Source organism: Ischnura elegans, chromosome 1, assembly GCF_921293095.1.
Source record: "Ischnura elegans chromosome 1, ioIscEleg1.1, whole genome shotgun sequence".
NCBI classification, from domain to species: Eukaryota; Metazoa; Arthropoda; class Insecta; order Odonata; family Coenagrionidae; genus Ischnura; species Ischnura elegans.
In genome coordinates this window covers 132,185,780-132,212,137 of record NC_060246.1, presented here as the reverse complement: position 1 = coordinate 132,212,137, position 26,358 = coordinate 132,185,780, and the positions used below count along the sequence as shown (strand labels likewise).

The 26,358-nt window shown below is 37.4% G+C and overlaps 1 protein-coding gene across 2 annotated transcripts; it reads left to right on the top strand.

Moving 5' to 3' along the window:
- The first annotated feature begins 565 nt into the window (after positions 1-565).
- LOC124170140 (synaptic vesicle glycoprotein 2B-like) lies at positions 566-26,358 on the top strand. 2 transcript variants are annotated; one of them, XM_046548843.1, is made up of 11 exons: positions 566-1,349; positions 1,721-1,759; positions 4,881-5,042; positions 9,388-9,550; positions 12,977-13,098; positions 14,125-14,369; positions 18,599-18,789; positions 20,803-21,098; positions 24,613-24,772; positions 25,103-25,230; positions 25,976-26,358. In XM_046548843.1, exons 1-11 carry the CDS (start codon positions 1,307-1,309, stop codon positions 26,029-26,031), a joined length of 1,605 nt encoding a protein of 534 aa, XP_046404799.1. In that variant the 5' UTR covers positions 566-1,306; the 3' UTR covers positions 26,032-26,358. The 2 variants fall into 2 exon arrangements, with proteins under 2 accessions (XP_046404799.1, XP_046404792.1); XM_046548836.1 differs by lacking the exon at positions 566-1,349 and adding an exon at positions 1,388-1,508.

The window sequence follows — 26,358 nt, the reverse complement described above, 5'->3', positions numbered from 1 at the left end:
AAAGATCAAACGCTACCTAACCAAAGTTTCGTGAAGTCAGTCACGTACAATATTTTTGGGAAAGCTGTAAAAACTCGGGGGTGCTCAAGTCTCGATAGGAAAAACCTTTGCTACGAGCCTCCTCGCTTTACTGGTAAATGCATTAGTTGGAAAGGATTTATCCCATTTACCCCGAAAATTTTAAGATGATAGGATAACCTTAAGGGAAAAATAATGCGTCATGAAATATAATAAAAAATACGCCTCTCCGATATGCAGTGATGATTCATTTAAAGTGTCGACAAAAAAATATCACATCGAGGTCAAGCGTGACCTGGTGGGGAAGTGACGCATCCATCATATTATGAAGTTTTCGTCCCGCGATCCGAACTCGAATGGCGGAAGTGGTTCGGCCGCCATCCATCCACTATAGTGCACTAGAGCCACGTTTGTCCACGCTCTTCCCTGCGCTATCTGTCGAATTTAAGAATTTCCAAACAAAAAGAAGATGAATACGGAAGATACAATTTGACCTTGCTTTTACAGCGCGCCAGTGTCTTCCCGAGTTATCGCCCCGCTATTTAGATCACGCATCTTTGGCCCCATCTCAATTCCCTGCCTAAATTCGTTATTCAGTGCATTGCCGACTCTCATCCCTGTCCCAGCGTTCACGTATAGCTCATTACCTTCTCTAAAATTATTTCAAAAATAAAATCAAGTTAGCGTAAATGTACACAAAATGTTGATGATGGTAAAATGAGGAACTTAATGCGATAACCGTTAAAAATTTTTAGACGATCGTATTTTTTTTAAATGCGTGAATTTTGTCCTTCGCTCTGGAACCAATCAAAATAGCCCATTTCGAGAGCAGGCTCACCAGTTACGTATTGACTGACATTTTGGTTTAGTGAGCGATAGAGGAGACGCTCATCCGCAGATTTTTCACACTTTGAAAACGATAGAGATCAATCTAGTGACGGACCGCTACGTTAGAGAAGTGTTGCTTCCTCCCGCCAAAAGTGACCTCGGAGGTCAAGTGTAGAATGACTTGAAGAGGCTCGTGCGCTCGTTACGTCATTAGTGGAGCGGGGACAATCTTTGTCCCCTTACCCTATCAAAGTCTGTGCGGCGACAGCAGAGCAGCATTACAAACAGCGGGGGCTTAACGGGAGGCAGACCTTGGAGCTTCACAGAGGCGCGCGAGCAAACATATTTCTCGGCGAGAAGATGGAGAGCGAGGCAATAAACTATCAAACGCGCGGTGTCAAGCAACAAAAGCACAAGTTGGGTACATTTGGACGTCTGTGAACACGGCTGTCTCGTCACCATGAAGACAAAATCTCTTTTGGAACATGGGAATTCTATATCAGGTAAGTCTAACAAACATTCTTTCTCAGCTGCTACGTCTAGGACCAAACGGTCGCTGGACAGGAGTTGGTTGCCAATGGCGCCTAACACGAATTTCAATTCGGTTGTGTGTTCTCCCATCGAAGAAAAGAAGCAAGCCGGTGGATCAGAGAAAACTGCATGTTAGCTTAGTTTTCTGTGCCCCGATCGTTTTTGATTGATTTATTTTGATCCCAGGGCTCAAACGGAAACAAAAATATCCGCGGATAACACTTAGCTCCATCCTATCATCTTCGCATAATATTCAAAGAAGACTTTTGCCATTCATTCCTGTCTGCCGAACATAGTTTATTGATAATCAGTACAAATTTAAAAATTGAATTTCTATTTTCAGCAACTGCAGTTGATTACGAGACCGCAATTCACCATGCAGGTGAGTGTAAACATATCAGAATTAGCTTAGCAACTAATATATGTTGGTAATATTTGGAATAATTGCTCATTTAGCATTTGTTTCTCGGGTACAAAAATGGTAAGGATACTTTCACAGTAGATAAGAATGCATTTAAAACGATATATTTAAAATAACCCCAAATGTAGCAATACTTAAATTTCATCAACAAAGACATTGAGGACAGAAAATATCTCGAAAATTGAAACACCTAATAACTTAGGCACCTGATACCAATATTTCAAATTTCACTGATAATTACGTGAAGCACTATTAAATTGAAGTAAATAAAGTGAACCGCAAAGCGAAATTGCGCACTAGTTTGTTTATGAAGAATGTAATATACTTTACCTTGTCACATTCCACTTAACCCGCTTCTAGCATCTCAGAGCATCGACAGATCTGGGCCAGCAAGTGTTGCTTTCGCTTTCTAAAACACTCTTAACCTTGATAATTAATTGCATAACTCACCGCATAGGACAACATGAAGTTAGCGCAAATTTCATGATATTATGGAGAAGGAGGGTAAAACTGAACTTCGAAGTTTTTTGTCATTACTACGAAACTATTATCCTTGCATTATCACTCATGGAGCACTCACGCAGTAATCATGTTTATGATGCGGATCAAAATAGCTCCGCGGCGGCAAAGGAATTGGCTGACCTGATGCAGAAAAAAATATTAGTCATAGTTATGTGCTGCGATGTAATTATGGGATTAATAGCAAAAGAAATTTAAATAAAAATCCACAGTATTCCTGCCCACAAAAACAGAAAAATAAGAGAGGTGTCGAGTTCGGGAATATACACTCCGCGCTCTCCCGTTGGTCTATTCCACCTTGTTCAGCCAGGCCGAAGCGGGCGACGTATATCTTTGTGAGCATTTTCGTCGGCTGCGGCGAGTGCTCGGTGGGCGATAGATGCAGCGGGTGCCGTGCCAGGGGCAGTCAGCTGATCGGTGCGCGACTTGGACGGGATTACCCGGAAAATGGCGCGCCCCCAGATTAGCCGGCGCAAGCCGCGGATGCAGCGAAACTAGAACACGCCTTCAACTGGACGCCGCGAGATTCGCGAACCGCGTGGTGCTACGTTCTCCTCAGCGCTTTAAGATGACGCACAGCTGTCGCTTCATTTTTTTTTTCGTGACGTATTTCTCTTTTGCAACATGAAATCATACTGAAATCATGAGGATGCGTAGACAATACCCTTTTCAAGATTTGACCGCGTCTCAAGTATTTTAAAATTATTGGCATAGTATTTTTTTCGCAGGAAAATATTTTATGATTGAAATATAGGCAAAGTTTTCCATTGGTGTGCTTTACCTAACCTGAAAATTTAAAGATGAAAACTGAAATGTTAAACGAACAATACGTCAATAACTGATTAAACTAAAATAATTACGTATAATGAACATATGGAGATTATCGGCCTCATAAAAGCTCTTATTTCATATGCGAAAAATTTGACGTAAAATATACTTCGGTGTAATATTCACGCATGTGTTCTAGACTATTACGGCCCGGAATATCTTTCATGTATCAACTCTAATAGTCTCAAGTTGATCGCTTAAGTTTTAAACAAGTAATATTTTAAAAAAATTAGAAGGGTCGAGCCGTTGTGACGGATCACGGGCACAAACTTCCTCTGCGGAGAGCGTAAAAATACAAGTAGCACAGAATGAAACTACATGCATTCGTGGCTCCCAACTATGCCCCAATATGATTGCATATAATTGCATGCAGACGTAGTCACCGATATATCTTCCACTTACGCCGTGTTTAGAGAAAAATACGAAATTACTTATATTGCGAAACCTACATGAAGAGTAAATACTAATGAATAAATACAGAAAGGCATGCGAAGACAAAATATCAATTTTAGCAACTTCATAAGATACCTTTCTTTTTATGGACAAAAACTGGATGAGAGTATTCCGAATGATAGAAAAAAACCTAAGTAGGAAGTCTGATTTCCGTCAGCACCAAAAATTAAGAGGACAATATACCTCGATAATAGCTGAGATTCAACCTTTCCTGTGTATAGTCAGAAGACTGAAAATGCCTCAGAGCCAAATTTAATCTGTAAATTGGGAGATTTTGATTGCCGGCAGCAACCATTATCGTCAAAAACAGCTTTCCACAATAATGAATTTCGTAAATAATACCCGATTTGAGCTTTGATTGGTGGAATATTTTACTCATACGGCAGGTGAAGTTGTTATAAAGGAGGCTTCACTCCTGGCAACTGCCGTTTTCTTCACCTTTCTCCGCGGGAATACGCATGGGTCCAGAGGTGTAAAATTTCTGACACCTCAGAAGTAAAATTTAAATATTTATTCCGAAAGTAAAAATAACAATTGTGAGTAATGGCTTAGGGCTTGAGAGCCCGTGGTGAGTCCGTATTTTATCCTAGATAAGAAATGTATGAGGATAATCCTCGTCACTCTGCCCGGGGCAGCCGCCTGAGAGCATAATGGCGCTACTGAATGGGATGCCGGTGCTGAAAGATTTTGGGCTGAATGAACATATGCATTAATTGCGGAAAACTTGTAAATAGCCTCATATTTAATTGGTAGATATTTTGCAAAGTCTTCCTTAGTGTCCAATGAGGTACTGGAAGCGTAATTATCAAACTTCACCGATGAGTTTTTGAGAAGTGAGATAGATCATCAAAATATCCCTAAATTTTGGCAATATTATGATATGAAACCATTTTTATACCCAATATTACATTAATTATCGAATACTTAGATTAAATTGATGCTTTTCTGCGAAGGAAAATGCTTTCAGGTAAGAGCTTTTAGTATGACATAATTATGTTTCATAGAATTTTCTTTGTTGACCACGAAATGGAAATGTATTTTTTGGGGATAAACGTAGTTAATATGGGAAAATACTATTATTATTACGGCATTATCCACGGTGATAAGCGGCATTGATGATCAAGACTCTTAGTAAAAGAATAAACAACTGTTTTAATGATATGCAGGGCATTAATTCAGCAAAATAGTTCATTGATCAATGAACTTCTTTGAAAAGAGGAGATTTTACCATTTTATATCTGTGAGCAAACTGCCTCTGATGAAAGAATTTAATTTTTTACAGGTCAAGGAAAATTCCAGTTCGGAGTTATGGCGGCCTGCGGCCTGTATTACATCGCTTGTGCTTTCCAGACATTTTGCATTAGCTATCTCCTGCCCTCGGCGGAATGTGATCTCCGGATGACTTCGTACGACAAAGGTCTCCTCAATTCATCCCCTTTCATAGGTAATTCTTTTACTATTTGATTAATTTCTTATCAATATTCAATATACATCAATATTCTCATCTCACTAGCAACTGTTCGATATTTTATTTGTTTTTTAACCGTTAGATTGGTTTTCAAGCGCTTTTAAGTTCACTTCTAGACTAACAAAAGGTTTTTCATACGCATTTCATACGGTTCTTCATGGATGCGCAGAACAGGAAAGAGATATAAGATGGAAACTAAGAGAAAAAGACTTACAATGCTACAAATGCTGCGCCAGCGTAAAGCTCTGGAAGTGAAATGCCAAGGACGAAGGCTAGAAATACGACGAGAGAGAATGTGCTGCTACTGGAGATGCTGCGCCGCCTAGAAAAGAGTGCCTCACCGGAGGGGGGAAAAAACTAGATACGACGAATACCACGTTTCACAATAAGTTCTGTATGGAATACAAATTGAAACTCGAGGCAGTCCTTTTAATGTTTCCTTCAGGCGTCATATAAAAGCTTTCAAGATATGCGGTTAGTTGTTAACTACAGCTAACAACAACTACATTTATATTTACCTAAATATAAATGTGAGTTAATACATATGCCAGTAATTATACCTATGGCAGTTAATTATAAAAATATATAATATCAGCCAAATATATATAAATACCAGGCCAATCTACTTCTTGAATCATAGTGAAGGAATGTCATTAAAAATTATTGCCTGAACCTCGGCATACAAGTAAGTGCAAATTAAAGGTGAAGATTAAATTGTAAATAAATTACGGATGGTACCATGAAATAAGAAGTAGATACTCATCTTGAGACGAAGTTTTAATGATGATAAAAAGTTAGAGTAACGGCATATCGTCGTTGACTACAAAAATAATGTAAAAAATTAGACGCGATTTATTCCCCCATTTGATGGACGATATAGGCTTAAAATGGATTACCACTGAGATAAGAAGACTTCATTGAATGTAAGCTCCAAAAATAAAAAGCCCCTTTTGAAAGCCCTTTTCCTCGTACTTATCTGCACCTGATCTTTCCAGGCGATATAGTATTTTCTATTTATCTTTTAAGGAAAGACTACGTATTAAAATTTAAGATGGACACCTATGTAAAAAGGCACCACTGAACGACCTCGGGGAAGCGTGGACCTGAAAAAAACTTGTGAAGCAAAAGGATTTGCAAAGAAAAATTACGATAAAAAAATCCGTTGATACTACCTTCGACACAAACGAATACTTTAAAGATGAAAGAAAAACAAAAATAGAACATAAATCGTGAATTTTTAGCGTGTAAATGCGTGCTTTTCATATCGCACTTTCACCGGATGAAACTAAAACTCATCACACCGATTCAGCTGAAAGTCAAATAAAGAGAGCGACCAAACTATCGCAAGTTCAAATGTTGGCGTAGAATTATTCATCAAGCAGAGTATCAGGCAAATCTATCTGAGCAACTCTACTATTGGCGACGTATTCTCGGCCAAAGTCCTCGACTGGTAAATTAAATAAGAAAAACAAGCATGCAATGGGAGTGACGTACTTACGATATTGTACCTGGAATGGTTCAAACTTCTACTGTTGATTCTTCATGATCCAAAGAAAAGAAGATAATGAAAATCATAATTTATGATATATAAAGTTGAAGGCTCCTTTAGGGTGACGTATCCGTTGATTGTAAGTTCCAAAAATACCACAGAACAAGCAGCGGTTTTCAAACTAAGTCCTTTCTCTCTTTTGATGAAGTTTTCGCCTAATTCCCTACGAAATAAGAAATTGTCAAACTGTTGTGTGAAATCATTCCCCAAAACCAAAGAGAAAATAAACAATCAACGCTGAATTTCATGAATATTACTTCATTTCCACCGACCGTAATCGGTTCTGATGACAAAAAATGCAGTCCTATGCCGATTCAGTACTCATTTTTGCCATGTATGCATTTTCGTAGAATACCACATGGGATAAGAATACAGCTGAGAATACAAGCATATAGGTAAGGATACAATTCATCAAATGCTACATGTGAAGCATGTAGCATTTGATGAATTGCCTGATTTGATGATTGCATGAATTGAATTAGATGAATTGCAAAGAGAGAAAGCATGACAGCGAGGCTTGGACTTTGACAGCAGTAGAGAAGTCAAGAGTGAAAGCGATCGAAATGAAGTGCTACCCAAGAATGTTGAAGATAAAATGGATCGACCGTGTAAGTAACGAGAAAATGCTAAGAATAGTGGGAGAAAAGAAATGTCTTCTAAAACCTTTAAAATAGAAGACGGAACAACTTTGTTGGCCACATTCTGAGACATGATTGCCTGATGAAAACAATCGTAAAAGGACAGGTGGAAGGGAAGAAGGACAAGGGACGGCCCCGAATGAGTTGCATAGGACAGGTTGTAAAGGATGTAAAAGAGAAGAAATACGTCGCTATGAAAAGGTAAGCAGATAGGAGAGAGGAATGGAGAGCTGCGTCAAACCAATCTTAGGATTGTTGACTGATGATGACGATGAATTCAAAATGACAACATATGCAGTTCTACTACGATTCAGTACTTGTTTGCCATATTTCTCCGTAAAATACCTCATGGTATAAGTAACGTGGGTGGCGTAATGGTCTTAGAGGGCGTTAATCACGGAAAACATGGTCTATGGCTCAATTGCACGTCCAGCTAAATTATTCTTCTGAACATTGTTACACACTCCGCAATAGAGGAGAAAAGGTGTGGAGTGCATTCCGAAAATCAAGGATTATTTTGGAGGATGGCTACTTTCAGCCACCCGTGCGAAAATATCCAGCTGCCGAGTTATCTATAACGAGCTGTCTGGCACTTAAGACCACCCAGATATACAAAATTTTTCCAGATTTTATCTTTTGCCCATCTCATTGTCTTCTCACGCTGTTCACTAAAGAACAATACAATGAAGATCGCACTCTTAATGTTTCTTTATTGCAACTGTTGACATTTAAGGCAGATTTCCGCCGTTTCGTCATTGTTTAGAGGGAGTATCAAATGTGACGTGGTGAATTCTGACATCTTGCACAATAGATACGGTGACTTTTCAGTGAATGAATAATTCATCACACGCCATTGGTCCTCATGAGATGTAAGGCATCCCAAGCCCATGAGATATACGGCATCATTAGACCACCATCATAAAATCATACCACGAGTCTATCAAAAAGCATTCAGAACAGAAACCATGGTACTCAGCAAGTTTTCTTATAAATCGGAAGCATGACAATACATTCCATTATATGCCTACTATCATAATTCCTGGCACTTTGATGATGTTAATACAGGAATAAAATGATATTCTATATCATAATTAATACTTTTAAACACGATAGTACCAATTACATGAGTTTGGTACTTTCCAGTTTATTCTTTCATGAAATGAGAGCCAGAGCAACTTCCAGGAAACAGATGTTTCACAAAAATGATTAAAGTAATTAACCACAATCGGACAAAAAATATTCACACTTCATATTGTATCAAATATTCAATATGGTAACACATTTACAATAATTTGAGGAAAAATATTTTTAAATACCATTATAAAATTCAATATATTACTTAAGCAAAAAGAAACAAAAATAGAGGTATACACCCTTGAATAGATATTTAAGGGTGATAAAATAAAATTTTAACTGTGCACATATTAGAACGTTCCAAACCAGTTTATCAAATTGAGAAATAGTGTTTTTTAAGTATCAGATCTAGTTTAAAAGCATATTTTCGTTAGAAATTTTTTGAGACGGCTCGCGGAGCAGTATTAAGATTATGATTAATATAAAAGTTTTAGGGAATTTACCCGAATATATATTAGAAATAAATAGTTATTGGGGATATTGAGGAATGAAAATCCATTAAAAATAAAAATAACGTGTTTTCGAAGACAAACGAAAAAACAAAAAAGAATATTTAGATAAATAATTGAATGCTTGAAGAGAATTTTATTGGATGCTTTCATGAGAGATTACTTTAACCTCAAGATATAGCAGTCAAAGGGGTTACATTTTACATAAAGACCGGTTAAGTATTGGGCTTTATAAATGTCCTCGAGTAGCCTTCCAAAGGAGAACGCTGAAGCTGGGAGAGAATTGAAACTCATATAATATGGAAAAAATTCTAACAGATCTCTAATAATGCTCACATTTTGGGATTAATTGATCAATAGGGAGAGACTGAATGATTCAAAGTAAATGTTACAGAGTAATTTATTTAATCCAACTTGCACTGGAACTATTAAGCCTGGTCCCTTTTTCCCGCAGCACATGGTAACAATTTTATCACACGGGTCCTTACGCCACGAATCGCCGCTTCTCCCGTTAGGTAGTGATTTCGAATATTATTCTATTTTTTCCTCAGGGTCGCTGGCTGGTGCCTGCATATGGGGGAAGTTAGCTGATTCCTGGGGTCGAAAATCGGTCATCTTAACGGCTCTCGCCATCGATGCCGTCGCAGCCATACTGTCCAGCTTCATGCAGTCATTCTGGCCATTCTTCCTCCTCAGATTGGTAACTGGACTGACGTAAGCTTGGATTATATATTTATGCATACAATTTCTTCTATTCCTATGATCTATAAGTAATATTTTAAAATCTCTGAAATTCAACCACACACATATGTATTAAGGACGTAGTGAGCCCGGATGTGAGGGCAAGGAGGGAGAGACTGGGGATTTAAACTCCCCCAGAATGCATTAGAGATAGTCTTAGGTATATCGTCCTTAGATAAAGCCCCATCCTCCGAAATTCATTCTCCCTCCTAGTAAACCCTCGAAGAAAAATGTTTGTGGCTTCGGCCTTTATCTGTATGACTGATAAGCAGGTTCGGCTTCTAGTCAGTATTTCAAACAAAAACACTATGACTGCTGAAATAGGGGAAAACGTGGTTGGTGTACACCAGCTTTATTTAGCACACATTCGTCGAATAAAAAGACACTCTTCTCTGCTCATATTTTCAACCTGAATGCTAACCAAGATGCATTTTTGGGCGTATCTCCTGCCATAATTTGAGGTAAATCCCATGCATGTGCCGATACCTCCATTAAACACCTTTTCCAACAAAGTGTTAAAGTCAGAAGCTTTTTTTTCTTATTATTATAAGCCTTGGAAATGTGATATTGTGTCTCCTGATGAGGGTGTAAGTTCAATCCCAATATTTTGAAGTGACTAGGCAGCTGCTCTCAGTCTACCTATGTTGATTTAAGTCCAAACTTTGATCTACCTGAAATTTCGATCACCTATATATAGAATTTGGGCACTTAGTTTTCCCCACCACCTTGAAAGACTGATAGATTTGAGGCTGCTAGGCTTTCAAATTTACTGGCAGCCAATTCAGCAAGTATTTTCACATTTGCATTATTCTACTGTTTGACATCTTTCCTCACCTATATCTCTTTCTTATTTGCTATCCAAGGCCATCCTTTTACATTCTTCCCTTCCACAATTCTGTTCATCACATCATCATATCTCGCATATGTTTTAATCATACCACCATATAGTCAACTGCAGAGAGTAAAATAATATTTTTCTTGCGGCAAAAGCCCTAACTCACCCTCTACGTTTAAGACAGTCAGGCAGCAATTTAATACTTATTTCAAATAAAATAATTTTTCAGCTCCAATTTGAAAATATAGTTGCTCTCAAAAATATCCTCCTTGGTAAAAGCAAAACGCTTCTACATTCGTTGCATCACCGGACTGATTTTCTCAACCAAAAACGTAACAAAATTTTCGGTTCGGTTAATAAAACGGATAATAGTTATTGCGCGTATCTCTCACAAAACTAGAAATAAGGGTGACAAAGGTTCTTCAGTCACTATTTGGGACTTGGACGGCATAAAATAGACTCCAATTCACGTTATCTTTAAATAATAAAAAGCGTAACTTCCTCCAGATTCCAACTCTTCCTTTCGAATCAAAACGAGATACTTTATCGAAATGCCAGGTCCCAGGCAAAAACCGACCTCATAAGATCACAGCACACTCTTCCCGAAAGATATTGGAGTTCTATTCTCTGCCAACCGCACAACTTCCCAATTTTGACGATCTGTTTCCAAAGCTCCAAAAGCCGCAACCCTTTTGCGATCGATTATTGCCAGTTAGAACCCCTCCACTGATCGCATTTGGTCTCCTGATGATAACCAACTTCACCAGCGAACTGTAAATACTCCTTCCTCCCACGCTTAATAATCCTTGAATTTAAATCGGCACAAAGCTTTCTCACCATCGACTCACTGCCCATCTATCCCTCGCATTGGCGGACCCTATACGCAGAGTATTTTTTCCTCGTTGTTGCTAACGTTAACGGATTCGCATTAATTCCTTCACCAGTCATCTCGTCTGGGTTTTGGCTCATTACGTTCGCAGATTAAGAAAAAGATTTTTAGGACAAAGTAATAGAATTAGCATAACCGTATAAATGGCAGGTTATAGACAATATTCTTACCAGTACTTTTAAAAAATGATGCCATACAGTTCTTTTGCAAATCGTCCCACTGAAAGCCATGCCTGGTGCAGTTTCAATCAATTCCTCATGCATATATAAGATATAAGTAAAATATACTGTGGACAGCACGTTTCGGTGACTCTCAAGGTACCATTACGGGGTCATGATATATTAAACCGCACAGCACGGCGAAAAACAGGAGCTTTGGAAGTGGCCATAATGATAGCAAATTGTGTGATTTCTACGCGTTAGGGGCGTAATGCTTTTCTTCATCACACATAAAAATTGCAGTTAGTAGTTCATTAGCGGTCCATATCTTGGACTGAAACCAATTTCTCAAATCTCTTTTCTACGATAACTGAAAATCGTTCAATTTCATTGACACAAATTTGATTGCTACTCGGATAACGAACTCCTGGGCTTGGCACACACAACTGAAAGTCTAATTCGATATTCACGTCCTTCCTCCTCCCTTCCCACTTTCTTCCCTCCTTTGTCGCCCAATTGAAACGGCCACATTAATAACGTGTCATTCAGAGTGAAGATGGTGATTGCTTTCGAAAATTAACACCTATAAATAAATAAAACCTTACTCAAATATGTGGGGGAAAAACTAAATGCATGCCTATTATTTCCAACGCCAACACACACCTATGTTCCATATTAATTTTTTTTACTTAAAAGTCACTTACATAAGTCACACAAAGTCACTTTTTACTTAAGGTAGTAATTTGAATGCATAAGGTGAACAAAAACAAGATACGATTAGCTCTTGCAAAGAACGTAAATTGAATAACCTACCTACAGTTCAAGAAAGTAAGCGAAGCATCAAAGTTTAGAGCCCCTACAATAAATTAGCAATTTCATTTCAACATCACTCCCTCATGGTATTTAAAATAAACTTGCAACAATGTTTAGCGATTTGACTAGCTGCTAATGTCCTCAATTCTGCTAGTTTCTATCATCATATCGAGCGCTAACCTTAGGCCTTTTGAATCTGTTTAAGGCAAAAGAGGTGCCGTATTTTACGAATCGCCCATCTTTTTTAAGCAACGACGAAAAACACCATACATTAAACTTTATGAGAATAAATAATTGCTAATTATATACCCTTTCACAGAAATTTTAGCAGATATGAATTTATTACATTCCTTGATCTTGATATAGATAGTAACGCACCCGTTTAGTAGTATTTCGAAAACTTATGAATTATGGCTGTCAAAAATAGACAATTTAAGCCGTAATTTCACCTGAATAACCTGTTAAATTTTGACCTTAAGTAACATTTTTAGAAGTGGCATGCATGAAGAAAAATTCACAGGTTTGGATGTTAATACAATTTCAATTCAAAAGATGGTAAAACTATATTACTGATTCCAATTACTTTCACCCTTAATATCTAGCAAAGAGTATTCATAACATTTAACTCTAATTTTTTTGAAACACATAATGCTTATTTACACCTGCGTTATTAAAATGAATTTTTCTCTATTTTTATGCGCTAGAAATTTGGCAGCCATTCCAGTATGCTACCCATACTTAGGAGAGCTTCATTCATCCAAATACCGGAGCAGAGCCCTCTGCTGGATGGAAATGTTTTGGGCTCTTGGAACCGTTTTGGTTCCATGTAAGTACAAGCACGAGCGCTTTCTAATCAAATATTACAGCCATGCAGGGGCGCAGCTAGGAATTGAGGCTGGAGAGATTTAGGTGCAACTAATACTTACGGGTTTGGGGGTATGGAATACCCACCAGGATAAACTGTAGGTGCGAGATTTATGAATTACGGAATTTTAAGATAAACGGTTCAAAATGTTGAGTTTTACGGCTTTATGAGGGATATTTTATTAATCCTTACAATATCATATTAGTAATATAAATACAATTAAGTAAAATGGATTAAACTTAAAAATTTCTCTGAGCTCTGGGGGGGGGGGGGATTTAACCCCCAAAACCTCCCCCTCGCTGCGCCACTGCAGCCATGATCTCCCTTTATGACCTTTAAGGGTAAAATTTGTTCGTAACATAAAAAAGCATATCCCATACTGTAATTTTAAGCACAGGTTAATGAGGATTGATCTGTTGTAATGTATAAGAGCTTTTGAATGTAGACCTATGATTCCTCACCTCAAATCCGACTGGAGCAAAGCCAAAATAATCGTGGCACAATTGTTTGCTTGCACGAACTTAACGGAAAATTGTTGTCCCAAGAATAGGAATTGCCTCCGTAGCATTAATATTTAAATTTCGTTCATCAACTGCTTATTCCGGTATAGTCTCTACCCTCAATTTTCAAAATACTCGTTGAAACTTTCAATTAAACAAAATCAATCATCGTTGAAAAACTATGTTCGATTATGTGTGGCTAGAGGGCTTTTACAAAAATAATCAGCCGTAAAAAGGGAGTATTTTTAGTGCATTGAAGATATAAGTATTTTTTACTTTTGAATGACCTTCGTCCGACTCCACTCGCATTTTTCAAGTCAAATTCACAGGACACCAGATACCGTTCGGGCATTCATTAAAATTATATTTAAAAACTCATTGGAAATGAGAAAAATTCTAATGGCGTAATATTTTTCGTTGGAAAAAAATAAAACGTATATGCGATGGTGTTTATGAAGCCTGAAAGATGCGATTAAAAATGTTTCAGTGGTCGCCTGGGCGATAATCCCGCGTCCATGGCTGCTGGGATCCGCAGAGATTGGCTTCCGCTACAACTCCTGGAGGATATTCATCGCAGTGGCGGCCCTTCCCTCCGTGTTGTCCATCTCAGCCATCTACTACTTCCCGGAATCTCCTGCGTTTCTCTTGACCAAGGGGAGGCACGACGAAGCTCTCGAAGTATTCAAGCATATTTATCACTTCAACACGGGGAGGCCGGCACATTCCTACCCGGTAAGGCAAAAAAAAAGGCAAAGCGGGAGACTCCCCGAATTTCCTCCCTTTAGAGGGCAAGAAAACAGCTATAGATATAGCACATTTGTTCATTTATTTCATAATTTACACCCGGACGCTAAAAACCAGTAATAAGTAAAGGATTATACGATGGCATGTCCACAAATTAAAGCAACCACGATAATTGCCGTGATTACTGTCTCTCTTCAAACTGTAAACATTTCATCTTAAGAAGTTTTATTTCAATGAAATGATTAGTTTTGAAAAAAATTGTTCAGTCTCACTTGATAATGTCAGTACATTCGGAAATCAGCCAGAACAAAATTAACGTTTTGTTTCGTCATGATGATGAACTTTTGGCCACTATATCCACGAACCCAATGTGTTTACGGCTTCTTCAAGCATTACACACACGACATTCATGAAGTTCACTCGTCACGCGGCGTCAGCCAATAGAAATACGTTTCGCGTCGTGGGCGTGGCTTAAGCTCCTAGCGGACTTTTAAAGCTACTTATCTCGGTTAAAAAATCGAATTAGAGCTCTGAAAATTGGCCTGTGTGTTTTTCATTCATACCTTTTTGGTTTTAAATAACGAAAACCAATTTTTCTAAATTAACTAAACTAAACTAAAAAACAACTAAATTTTGAGTGTTCCCTTCCATTACTTACTGTTAACTAGAAAACGTGGCAAAGTATTTCTTGATTCGTAGAAAAACTAAAGAATACTAGCAGGAAGCTTACCCAAACAGATTCTGAGAGATTTTATTAACAGATCTTTCAGTAAAAAAATCTGTTAACATTATAATCGCTCCTTTCATTTTAAGTCACCCATTTAAGGTAAAGGTCCTAAATGATTTGCGATACGAAAATAATCATATTATTTACTTACGCCCGAAGATGGAAATTTAAGTTCTAGCAAAAAAAGTACAAGGAGGAGAAATGTCGTTAATCAACAGTCTTTAAGCCGTTTTAACACTTATAATCTCCATGGAGATTATTGCTAAGGAAAAAGAAAAAAAACCGGTTTCGAAGATACTTATTTTGCCTAACTGAAACTGGGATTCGGGTTTCCCTCATCATCGTGAACTATCAACAAGCATATGATTTTCGAAATTCCATTGAGAAAAAATCATTCGCTTTCACCGGGACTCGAACCCGCATCCCTCGATATCCGGCGTGTGCTTTAGCCAGTTAAGAAATAAGGCGTCAGCTTCCTTAAAATGGAAAATTGTGGACCTTACCAGACAAGATGGTTTGGACGGCTGAGCATATTATGCGATTAGCAGTCCAAGACGTGCGACACCAAGGTCTTAGAAAAAAAATGGGTGTTTCCATTCTATCGCCTTGGTGGGACACTGCGTGAAGCCGGTCACTCCGTAAAGTTATCACCGAGGCTTGTCCAGTATACTAGGAGCAATCCTAAGATTGTTTCGCAACATCATCATATTTAACATGTTGTACACACATTAAAATTTAGTGAAAAAGTACAAGAATATAAACCCAAGATTGGTTTAACGCAGCTCACCCCTTAATTCTCCAGCCAGCTGAGAATTAATTACCAGCCAGAATTAATACCAGCTAATCTTTTAGTACCTGCATATTTATTCTTCTTCATACCCTTCATCGTGTATTCCATGTTATTTTATCCTAGGTCTTCCTTATGCGTTCTTACCTTTTTCCGCTTACTTCCTTCGACGATTGCCTTCATTATGTTATCATTCTTTAAGGCATGGTCCACTAAGTTGTTCCCCCTAAACCTTAAAGTTTTCATACAACTTCCCTTCTTTGTCAGCATTGCTCACCCGGTCGTCCCGTTTTATTTTCGCCACTCTTCTGTTGCTTCTTATTTCGGATTTTTCCTCTGTTCCGATATTTTCCCTCAAGCCGTAATTAATATTACTTATTTACTAAAACTGAATTGATTATTGTACCGAAGAATTAAAATGCCTGAACTTCTTTCATATTCTCAACATCGATTCAGAAATTTACGCATGCACCACCAAGCTTTACCACTAAAAATACCTATTTTAAATGACCATTAATTTTTATTTCCTTACTTTCACAAAATTACTAATCCAGAACATTTTTGAAATAAATTGTACCAGAAGAATCATTGAGTTACAACTTGTTATTCGTCCTGTAACTAATTTTTTTCGCAAGATCCAAATCAGATCGCACGATTTCACCAGATATTGTGAAGTAAAAGAATCAAAATAGCCATTTCCTAATTATGTTGGAGATGAACGCTGTATCCAGGGGAATTGGAAACCAATAACCAACTACGTGGATATAGAAAGAGAGTTGTTCCCATCGATTTCCATTAATTGACTCAAGGATAGTAATTCTTTCATCAAGAGGTACAACATGAAAGAAGTGGGATTCATAGCACTGCATAAGTTTCATCCTTTAATATTAAATTCTTACTGCACTTCCAATATTCTTTTTCAATTTTAAGTCATATCTGCTACTGGTAGGGCTATATTTCATCGATTTTCTGTCATGAATGTAAATATATGAGGCTGGTTCATATGCAGGTGAAGAATTCTATAGACTTCTGTCATATTCCTCTAGCATTACGCATACCCTCAGAAGGATTGAATGGATGTCCAAGAAGGATTATCTAGAAAGTTTACTGTCCTTTCACTGACTAATTTTCACGCTGTTTGTTAGACCACTGCACACGGAGAATTCCTGAATTTTCTGATTTAACATAGGCAGCTCACAGAATGCTGATACGATCTCCATGGATCATAATATGTACTACAGAATAATAAAAAACGGAATATCGTAATGATACTCATTTGAGTGAAAAATTAGCATCTATATATTTTGAGCTACATTACGCTGGAAATTTTTTTTTCTAGTCATTTAATGCTGACATGGATCATAATACCAGTCCTAATGTTTCAGTTCAAGGAAAAACTGTAGCTTAATGTCATAGACACAAAAATGATTCTATAGTACATTAAGAAAACAGATATTTCATACTTCCAATACATAAGGCAGAGATCATTGATAGTTAATTGAATTCTAAAGTTCAAAGATGGATTCAATGAACTCACTAGAAACTGTAATGAATATTAGAATCATACAAAGCAAAAACAGCGGAAAGAAAAAATCTTTGAGCGAAAAAGTCATTCTTTGATCCGTAAAAAACGAAACAGCAATTTTCAGCAAACTTAACCGAACTGGCTATGAGGTTTTATTAACAGATCTTTCACTAAATATTCTCATCGCTCCTTTCATTTTAAGCCATCTATTTATGACAAACACACTATCTTTGGGTTTATCATTTGTTTTACCTTGCTTTTCATTGCACATTTTACACCGTGAAGATCGTAATCTTTTCTTTAAAGCAGACATTTAAGATAATTCCTTGGATACGGCTGATTCATTACACTAATTATAAGACCGAATACACGTGGCTGTCTTAGTATTTTCTGCCATAGGGTCAATTTGGGTGAGATGCCGCACATTTTGTAAAATGATTATATTTTGTCCGACTTTGCTTTTTTGATTAAACTAAGTAGTAAATATGGTGACTAGTCTTGTTTCTGACGTACGCACAAAAACGTATACTTACATCATTCTTCTCTTAGCTGTTAGAATCATTTCTGTAAAACATAACCTCGCGACGTCTATCCCGTATGCTGCGGGTGATACGCCCCATGCTATCAAAACCGACTAAAGCTGATATCTATACTCGTCAGCTCCACTAAAAAAGAAAAATTGTCGCATTTATGAAGTTTTGAGGAAAACAAAACATGCAAATACTTTTGATAGATTTCTACTATTTTTTAATTGCTAGTACATGTCTAAGATTTTAATGCAACTGAAATGCAGGTTGTAAAACCAGAGCTATGCTTAGGTCATTACGTATGTTTATGTCATACACATGTAAAAACCAAGAAATTAGAGTAGTATGGACTATATTTATCCAATTTTTATTCAAAAGTACAAGTTGAACCTAAGAAGATCAGTTAGCAGACTTAATTAATGAGTTGTTTTTTTTAATTAGAATTCCAAAATAAAAGTTGAAAAATAAATTAAGAAAATTAATTTAAGGCATACCTTTCTTAGGTCAAAACTTGCTGTAGCCTTCAAATTGGCATATTAATGTTCAAAATATGCGTACAAATAATTAAAGGTGCGCAGCATCTCCGTCACTTGCGGAGTATTTAATTCAAGCATGACCATAATACCAGATTTTATTTCCGTCAATTTTAAGGTTAAGCGGCTGGAAATGGATAGTTCATTGGAGAGTAAAGGTGGCTGGGATGCAGAGGACGCTGATCAGAAGAAGGAAAGCCTGATTTCACGTCTGATAGGAACGCTGAGCCAAATGGCTGACTTGTTCCGCCCTCCTCTTCTGAAAAATACAATGATAGGCCTCCTCAGCCTCTTTTCTCTTCAGCTCGGGTGAGTCGACATTTTATCAATGGTAATTACCGACTTATGATGGAATAAGATACGAACAGCTGTAGTAAGTTTGTTACAATATTTTATTCGTTCGACCGGTTTCAACATTTACACGTCATTATGAAGAGATATCTTGATAATGCCGATAATGATAATTATAAAAATTATGTGGAAAATTACTACAGCTGTTCCCATCTTATTACAATGGATTTCCACCAAGTGAACTCGTCAAAAATCGCTCTGACGTATAATTGAATATCACTCAGGTATAAGTTTATTCATTGCCATATTTATTAAGCGGGATTGCTTAAATATTGCCTGACGACCCAACCCAAGAGAAGCAAGGTTCCAGCACCTCTTATCCTACAAATCCATGAGATAAAATGAGGCATAGTACTGCAATTTCGATAAATATTGGATTTAATCCATACCCCCCTTCTAATTGCTACTCGTATAAAATTATTATATGACTACGATAAATTATACTGGAGTAGAGCGCTGGGCTGCAGATTGAGAGAATTTGGATTTAAAATCCCCACTGGAGGTTCGAGCACTTCTAGCCATAATCCTTGAAGCTCGAAGCGGCCCAAGGAAACGTACTACGAAACCGAAACCTGTGTCCACAAAAATCGATAATCACAGGGTCGTGACTTAGTCCGGGCCGAACTCCACCATCATTTACTAAAACAAAATTTCGGGTTGAATCAGTGAATGAGTGGTTAATTTAAATATATATTTCCTCTTTCGTTCGAGACAGTATCACGATGAAATTTCCCTTAAGTAACCTTATATTTCCATTGTTAGAGCACATAGACGAAAAATAAATTTACTGGCCATAGATAGGAGCTAAAGTTCGCAAGTTCACCCTAAGTAATCTTGAGGGTAGCTCGAGGAGTTTCACAATGCCGCTCATTGACTATATATTATGGAAAATGATAAGTCTGCCTACGAGACAAACTTTGACGATGGAATATTCGTAAGGGAAATACTGCTTACGCTCTGACAACAGAAGTAAATTAGTATTTCAGAGAAGCCAATTTAGTTTTTAAAAGAGAAATCCGAGTGAGGGAAAAAAGAGAAAGCAGCGCACCTTTCTGCGACTGTGAGGCAGTCTTTTGATGGTTGTGCAAGTCGAATATAAAGGAATAATTGGTCATTAATTGGGAGCACAGCATGAACAAGAAAGACGCTGTATGTCATTCGAGGAGGAGATGGATAGCAACCAAAAGCTACGATAAAGATTGTCATAGAATAATAATGATATGGCGCTCTTCATGCTAATACTTAGGCTTCATGTATCATTTAATAATTAATTAATGAAATATTACAATGTCGTACAAAACAATAAAATTATTTGAAAATTGGAAATGGTAAGATGGAAAAATGGCGTTGAACTAATGTCAGCCGTGAAGAATATAACACTTCGTTACTGGCGTTACTAATTGGAACTCCTTCACGATAAGTAAATGTAAATTACCTGCATGTTTTCCAGCCATTTTGCTGCGTAGGTGCAGCTAAATTTATTTCAAAATTAATGAAACCGAATCAGTGTAAAGAAAAAGTGTTTTGCTTATAGATGATGCAATTTTTTACTTCTAAAAATTACTTCTGGAGTGTCGCCAACTTTTTAATATGCAAGAATTTTGAGGAAACCTCAATATATCCTATTGTTTGGAATTTTGGCCGTATTGGGTTCTTTCATTGGGCAATAGCGAGTGTACAAGACAGAAGATATTCCATTCCGTAACTTTTCTTTTCTTATTTCCGAATTTTATGTCTGTTTTAGCATACTATGTTTAAGTCACGAGTTTCACTCCGTTGTATATGCGATGAACAATCATTGTAATTATGGTCACGCAATCAGACGCTCGAAAGAGAACGTATTACCCGGACAGGAGAACAATTGCTCAAAAACTGCTTAGTATTTATTCATCATAAATTACGTTACAGTCCTTAATATTTGAGCATAAATACTGTCCACTCTTTTTTGAACATAATTTCGTCTCTTTGCAGATACTTTGGATTCGGGATGTGGTTTCCCGAGCTCTTCAATCGGTTCGAGGAGTTCCAAATCGCGCACCCGAATCAGACGGCGTCTGTTTGCGAAGTGGTCGCAATGGAAGTACAAACGCCGCAGTGGATGCTGGACTGGCAGAATGAGAACATTACCAACGCCGACATCGACTGCTTGGATGACACCATTCAGCCGCAGGTGTTCATCAACACTTTTTCCATCGGATCGGCGTGTATTATCTGCGCTCTGCTGACAGGAACATTCGTGGAGAGGATTGGTAGGAAAAGGGTAATTGGTAAGTACCAGTAGACTGTAATTCACCTGAAAAGAACCCATTACCTGTTACAGAATTATGTCCTTGCAAAATAAAAACCAATTTTCCCGTTCATTGGATACATACTTTGAGATATCGAATTCAGGTTCTCTGGTTTGATTAACATGGCCCAAATTTTCTCGTGTTTGTAATATGAAAACTATGTAAACATTAACCTCTATGCTATGTGAGCTATCGGGAGAACTGAGAATGTAAAATATGAGGGTAAAGTAAACTGAAAAAAGAAATAATTGAAGATTTTTCTTCTATGATGACAGTTATATTATAAATTGACACGCATTTGAAAAATTTCGTCTCCACTTTCACATTAATTTTCTCTTAAAACTCTTTGCATTTAACGTATTTGGAGTTCTATATCGCATCTTTTCTTGTGTTTTTCGATAAAAAGTTTTGCGTAAGTATTTTAAAGCACGGTAAATGTATTCACTAGTCGTATAGTAATATCTTTCATATCACATTTTATCTTTTACATAAATTACTTTAAATTTCTAAGACACCATATTTTTCCAATTTATTAAGAACTTAATCTCAGTATTGTGTAAAGATTAATTATTGCAGAGCACTTCCGTAATCAAACCTTATATCTTGTTATATATGTTCATGATAAAGTATTTATTTCACCACTTTTCTCCTTACATCCTAAAAAAATTAGCTCTTCCTATCCTTTGCACACTATACACAAGAACTATCTCTATCTATCCACAGTGATCTACATCCGTGAACTGACTGTCTCGTTTCTTCTTCCTTGAATATTTCTATCTACTGTTGGAGCCCTGGAAGCCCTGCTCATTCCCTTCATTCCTTTATTATTCATTGACACATTTGTATCACATGCTTATAATATTTTGTACATAAAAAGCACTTTGGAACAAAGCCTGCTGGAATGGTTCGCGGCCGTATGGCGGCAAAAAATCAAGGTATAAGGGGTCGGTACCCAGTACATAGGACGGCGTTGAAGGGCTAAAATTGACATTATAGGCTTTAACAACATTAATCATGACACAAGAGGAACAACCTATTCAATACTGTACCACTAGCATGTAAATCTTGTCATCAGGAGCAAAGTCTTTGCCGAGGAAGGGGAGGGGGTTGAGGGGAAGTCTCTAGTAAGTGGTGCGGGACATACCTCAGCGGTGCCGCGGTGCGGGGTGGCGCCCTAGGGGGGGGATTGCATTACGACGGACGATATCTCCTAAACGCTTAGAGATAGGTTAAAACAAACATAAAATCGGCCCTAGAGAACTTTTCTTTTACGTTTAACAAACGCACATTTTCGGCCCCAAAAAACTCAATTTAGGGTCCTTAGTACTTAGGGCCCTTGGGGCACGGGTTGCCGTTATTTTAAAGTAACAAAATTTTTACACGTGAATAAAAACACCATTTGGATCATTTTGAGACCAGGAAAACATAACTTTTCGCAATTATGAAAAATAAGGGCCGTTCTACTGAGAAGGGAAAAGAGACGGACAAGAAATACTCGCACGATTTTCAGCTTTCAGATTCGTACGATATACTTTTGTAATATATCATGCATTTCTCGTATTTATAATGGCTTCTTGGATTCATTATCCTCATACGATCTAATCTATTAAAATATTTCTGATGATTACTTCCCCGAAACACTCAATTTTTTCTAATTCTTAGCATGAATCCAATGAATTATATATAAAATACTCCCTTATGGATTATATATCCTCATTGAGTAAATTATTTATCTTTTTCAAATAATAATATTTACTCGTTATGATAAAATAACCCGGACCTTAAGTAAGTAGTAGCATCATTAGTTATGGCTGCATTATGTCTAACTATTATCAAGGAAGACTACTCATGATATTATTTATTTATTGAAGTATTCTACCAAATAAGGTAGGTTACCATGGAGTACTTAAGAAGCGTTCTGGCAGCCACCCCTTCCTTCATGTTCTTCTCTCTTCAATCATTAGTAAGGCTTATTCCCGTTCATTCCATCTAAAAATCCTATTCTTTTCCTTCCTTTCCCTCGTTTACCCAATATTCTACCCTGTAACACTGTTTTCAACACCCCCTCCCCGCTAGGCACTCCCTCCATCCATGCTCTCTGTCTCCTCCATATCTCATTGAGAAACTGCCCTTTCTCCATACATCTCCACACCCACATCAAGTAACGCCTCCCGTCTTCTCTCGTCCTCCTTGTCCACGTTTCCGTGCCGTAAAGCTACATGCTCCAGATCAGACTGTTCACTAACCTTTTCTTTAAACTCTTTTATGACGATCCTCTCATAAGTTCCTTCCTGTTCATGAACGCCTCTTTTGCTACCGCAAATCTCTTCCTGATTTCTTTACAACTGTATCCGTTTTCTTCTGATGCGCTGTCAAATCCTCATAATGTTAGTCCTAACAAACATATCTTGGGACTGTAATGGTCTAATCATTAAATATAGATAAAAAACGACATTTGTAGCTTATTGATACTGTTCTCCAGGACTTAAAGCATACGCCTCTCAAAAAGTTTACTTAAAATAATAGCAAAATTAGTTAAATACAAATCAAAAATGTAAAACATATATATTGAATTAAAACTTTTGGGCTATGTCGCCGCGTCAGATTTTGGGTGGCCCCAACGTTTCCCGACCGATGCTGGTCGCTTTCTCAAGGGAATCTGAAGAGGTGGGATTTAAAATTGGTATATATAGGTATACGTGTCAGGTGGTGGGGGGAGGGGAGTGAGAGGTTGGAGGAGTAGGTTGTTGATTATTTTTGCCGATTACGGGTTGCCAAGTACGGCTGATTTTAAGGCCAGTGTTTCTGTTGAAGTTGTTTTTCTCCTCTTTAGATATTTCTATTGCTTCTCTTACGAGTCTCTGTTTAAAGCCTTTCACTCTCGCAACAATTTTTGCTTCCTTAAGGTCGATTGTGTGGCCCAGCGCTGCGTGTTCGGCTACCGCGGACTTCGTTGACTGCCCCAGTCGAATTGCTCTCTCGTGCTCCTCTAGACGTGTTTTAACCGATCTGCCTGTTTCGCCGATGTAGTTCTTCCCACAGGTCTGGCAAGGAATTCGGTATACCCCTTCGACTTGTAGTGGAGTTCTATCCATGACGGTTTTCAGTAGATGTTTTATCTGTACGTGAGGCGAGAATATTGTCCTTATCTGGAATTTGCGTAGGATATTTCCTATTCTGTCAGTCGTCACCTTAATGTATGGCAGGAAGCCAAAATCTGACGCGGCGACATAGCCCAAAAGTTTTAATTCAACATGACGAGCACCCGCGAAAGTTTTAACGAAGAATTAAAACATATATAGTTAGATATGTTTTCACTTGGACTGAATTTACTGCAATATTATGCCTTGGCCGGGATTTCAGAACTTTTACAACTCAAACGGACGAGGTTTTCACGCATAATGATATATTAGACCTGGGAAAAACCTCTAGATACCGACCGTCGTTGCTTTAATGATTATGCTTACTACATCAAATATAATTTTTCCTGCAGTCACCGCCATGACCCTCACTGCTTGCTGCGGAGCCGGAAGCTATTTTGTCAGATCAGCGTCGCAGAATTTGGCGTTATCATGTTTCTTGCAAGCTTTCAATGCGGCTTCGTTTTCAACTCTAATGTCTGTGATCATTGAACTTTTCCCGGCAACACTAAGGTAAAATATGATGAAGTTCTGTTTTTTCTAGCTCATACCATTCAATTAACAAAAGTTACACTATGTTGAAAATAGAAAACCAAAAAATATTTTCAAAATATTTAAAATTTCATCAGATACAATAAATATTATCATCATTCAAATAAATTAAGATCTGTCTGAAAAATAATTCTTGCATATATTCATATGGCCATGGATGAAGAAACCTAATATTTAATACAGTTATTCATCTATTATCCCAGAAAAAATCACTAGCTCATACATGCATATGTATACATGTAAAAGAAGCATTAAGTTAAATAACTAATTTTGCGATTTTATTCGGTACAGGGGGCTTGCAACAACTATTCTGATGAACATCAGCTACATTGGCTCGATTGTAGGCAATATTGTATTTGGCGCTTTGCTGGATGTGAACTGCGCCATTCCGGTTTTCCTCTCTGCTGGCGTCATTGGAGGTGAGGGATTAAAAACGCTTATTTTGGAATGGATTTGGTTTTAGAAAGGGTGTCTTGATTATAAAAATAAAATTACAATGGTAAAATAAGATATCCTAGAACACAGTGGCACAGTAACTTGCACATTATTTCCCAAAATGAAATATTTTGATATTTTAGTCGTTTATTTTCCACAATAGTGTATTGGTAAGAAAGATAAAAAGCTTCAAAAAACTAAAATCTTGAAGTAAAAAAACTGACTGGTAAAATTAATCTATTATGAGATGAAATTGATGAAAGGATAATAATAATTAGTTATTGCTAAAGCCGTATTTAGGCATCTATAGGTGAAAATATTCTGTTATCGTAAACAAATAAAAATGTATAAATGTGAACCATTAATTTTCTCGTAAAATATCACTGCTAAATGTTGAAAATCACATAGCAAGTGGAGAAAGTCAAGTCATAGCTTACGTTAAGAGACACAAATTCATTGCTTGGATCATCTCAATGAACTGATACAGGGTGATGGGATGATAAATGAAAAAAGGATGTTTTTGACCGCAACTTCAGAGGGGAAAAAAGACGAAATTACAACCATAGCAGCTACTCCTATTTACTAGTATTAATGAACGGTAACAAGTATGATTGAGGATAATGGCGGTGTGGTTCCATGGATGATATTTTCCATACCGTCTGTTCAAACACACGCAATTGATTCATGGGTAGGATATGTACATCTAATAAATGTCTTTTGGACTTTCAGGATGCGGGATACTTTGCCTCTTCCTACCGAACAACAAAAACGCTGTTATTTCATGAAATGGGCAAAGAAAAAGAGCACCGAGAGAATCAGTGAAGGAATCGAACAGTGATCCGTCCAACTACGACGTGGATTGAAGCCCAGCTGTGTGCAATGGATATCTTAAATAAAAGCAATGTCACCTACGCAGGAACGTTTCATCTTGCTACGTGGCGTAACAAGTATTGTGTGAGAGAATGTGGAATCGAATATATCTTTCTTAATTTGGATTTTCTTCCATATTTTTGTTATTGTTTTGGCTGTGTGAATGCTAGTGAAATTTTGGTGTCTTTATAATGGATCTGTAAACCTATGTGTACCTAAATCATTAAAATTATTCATCCGTA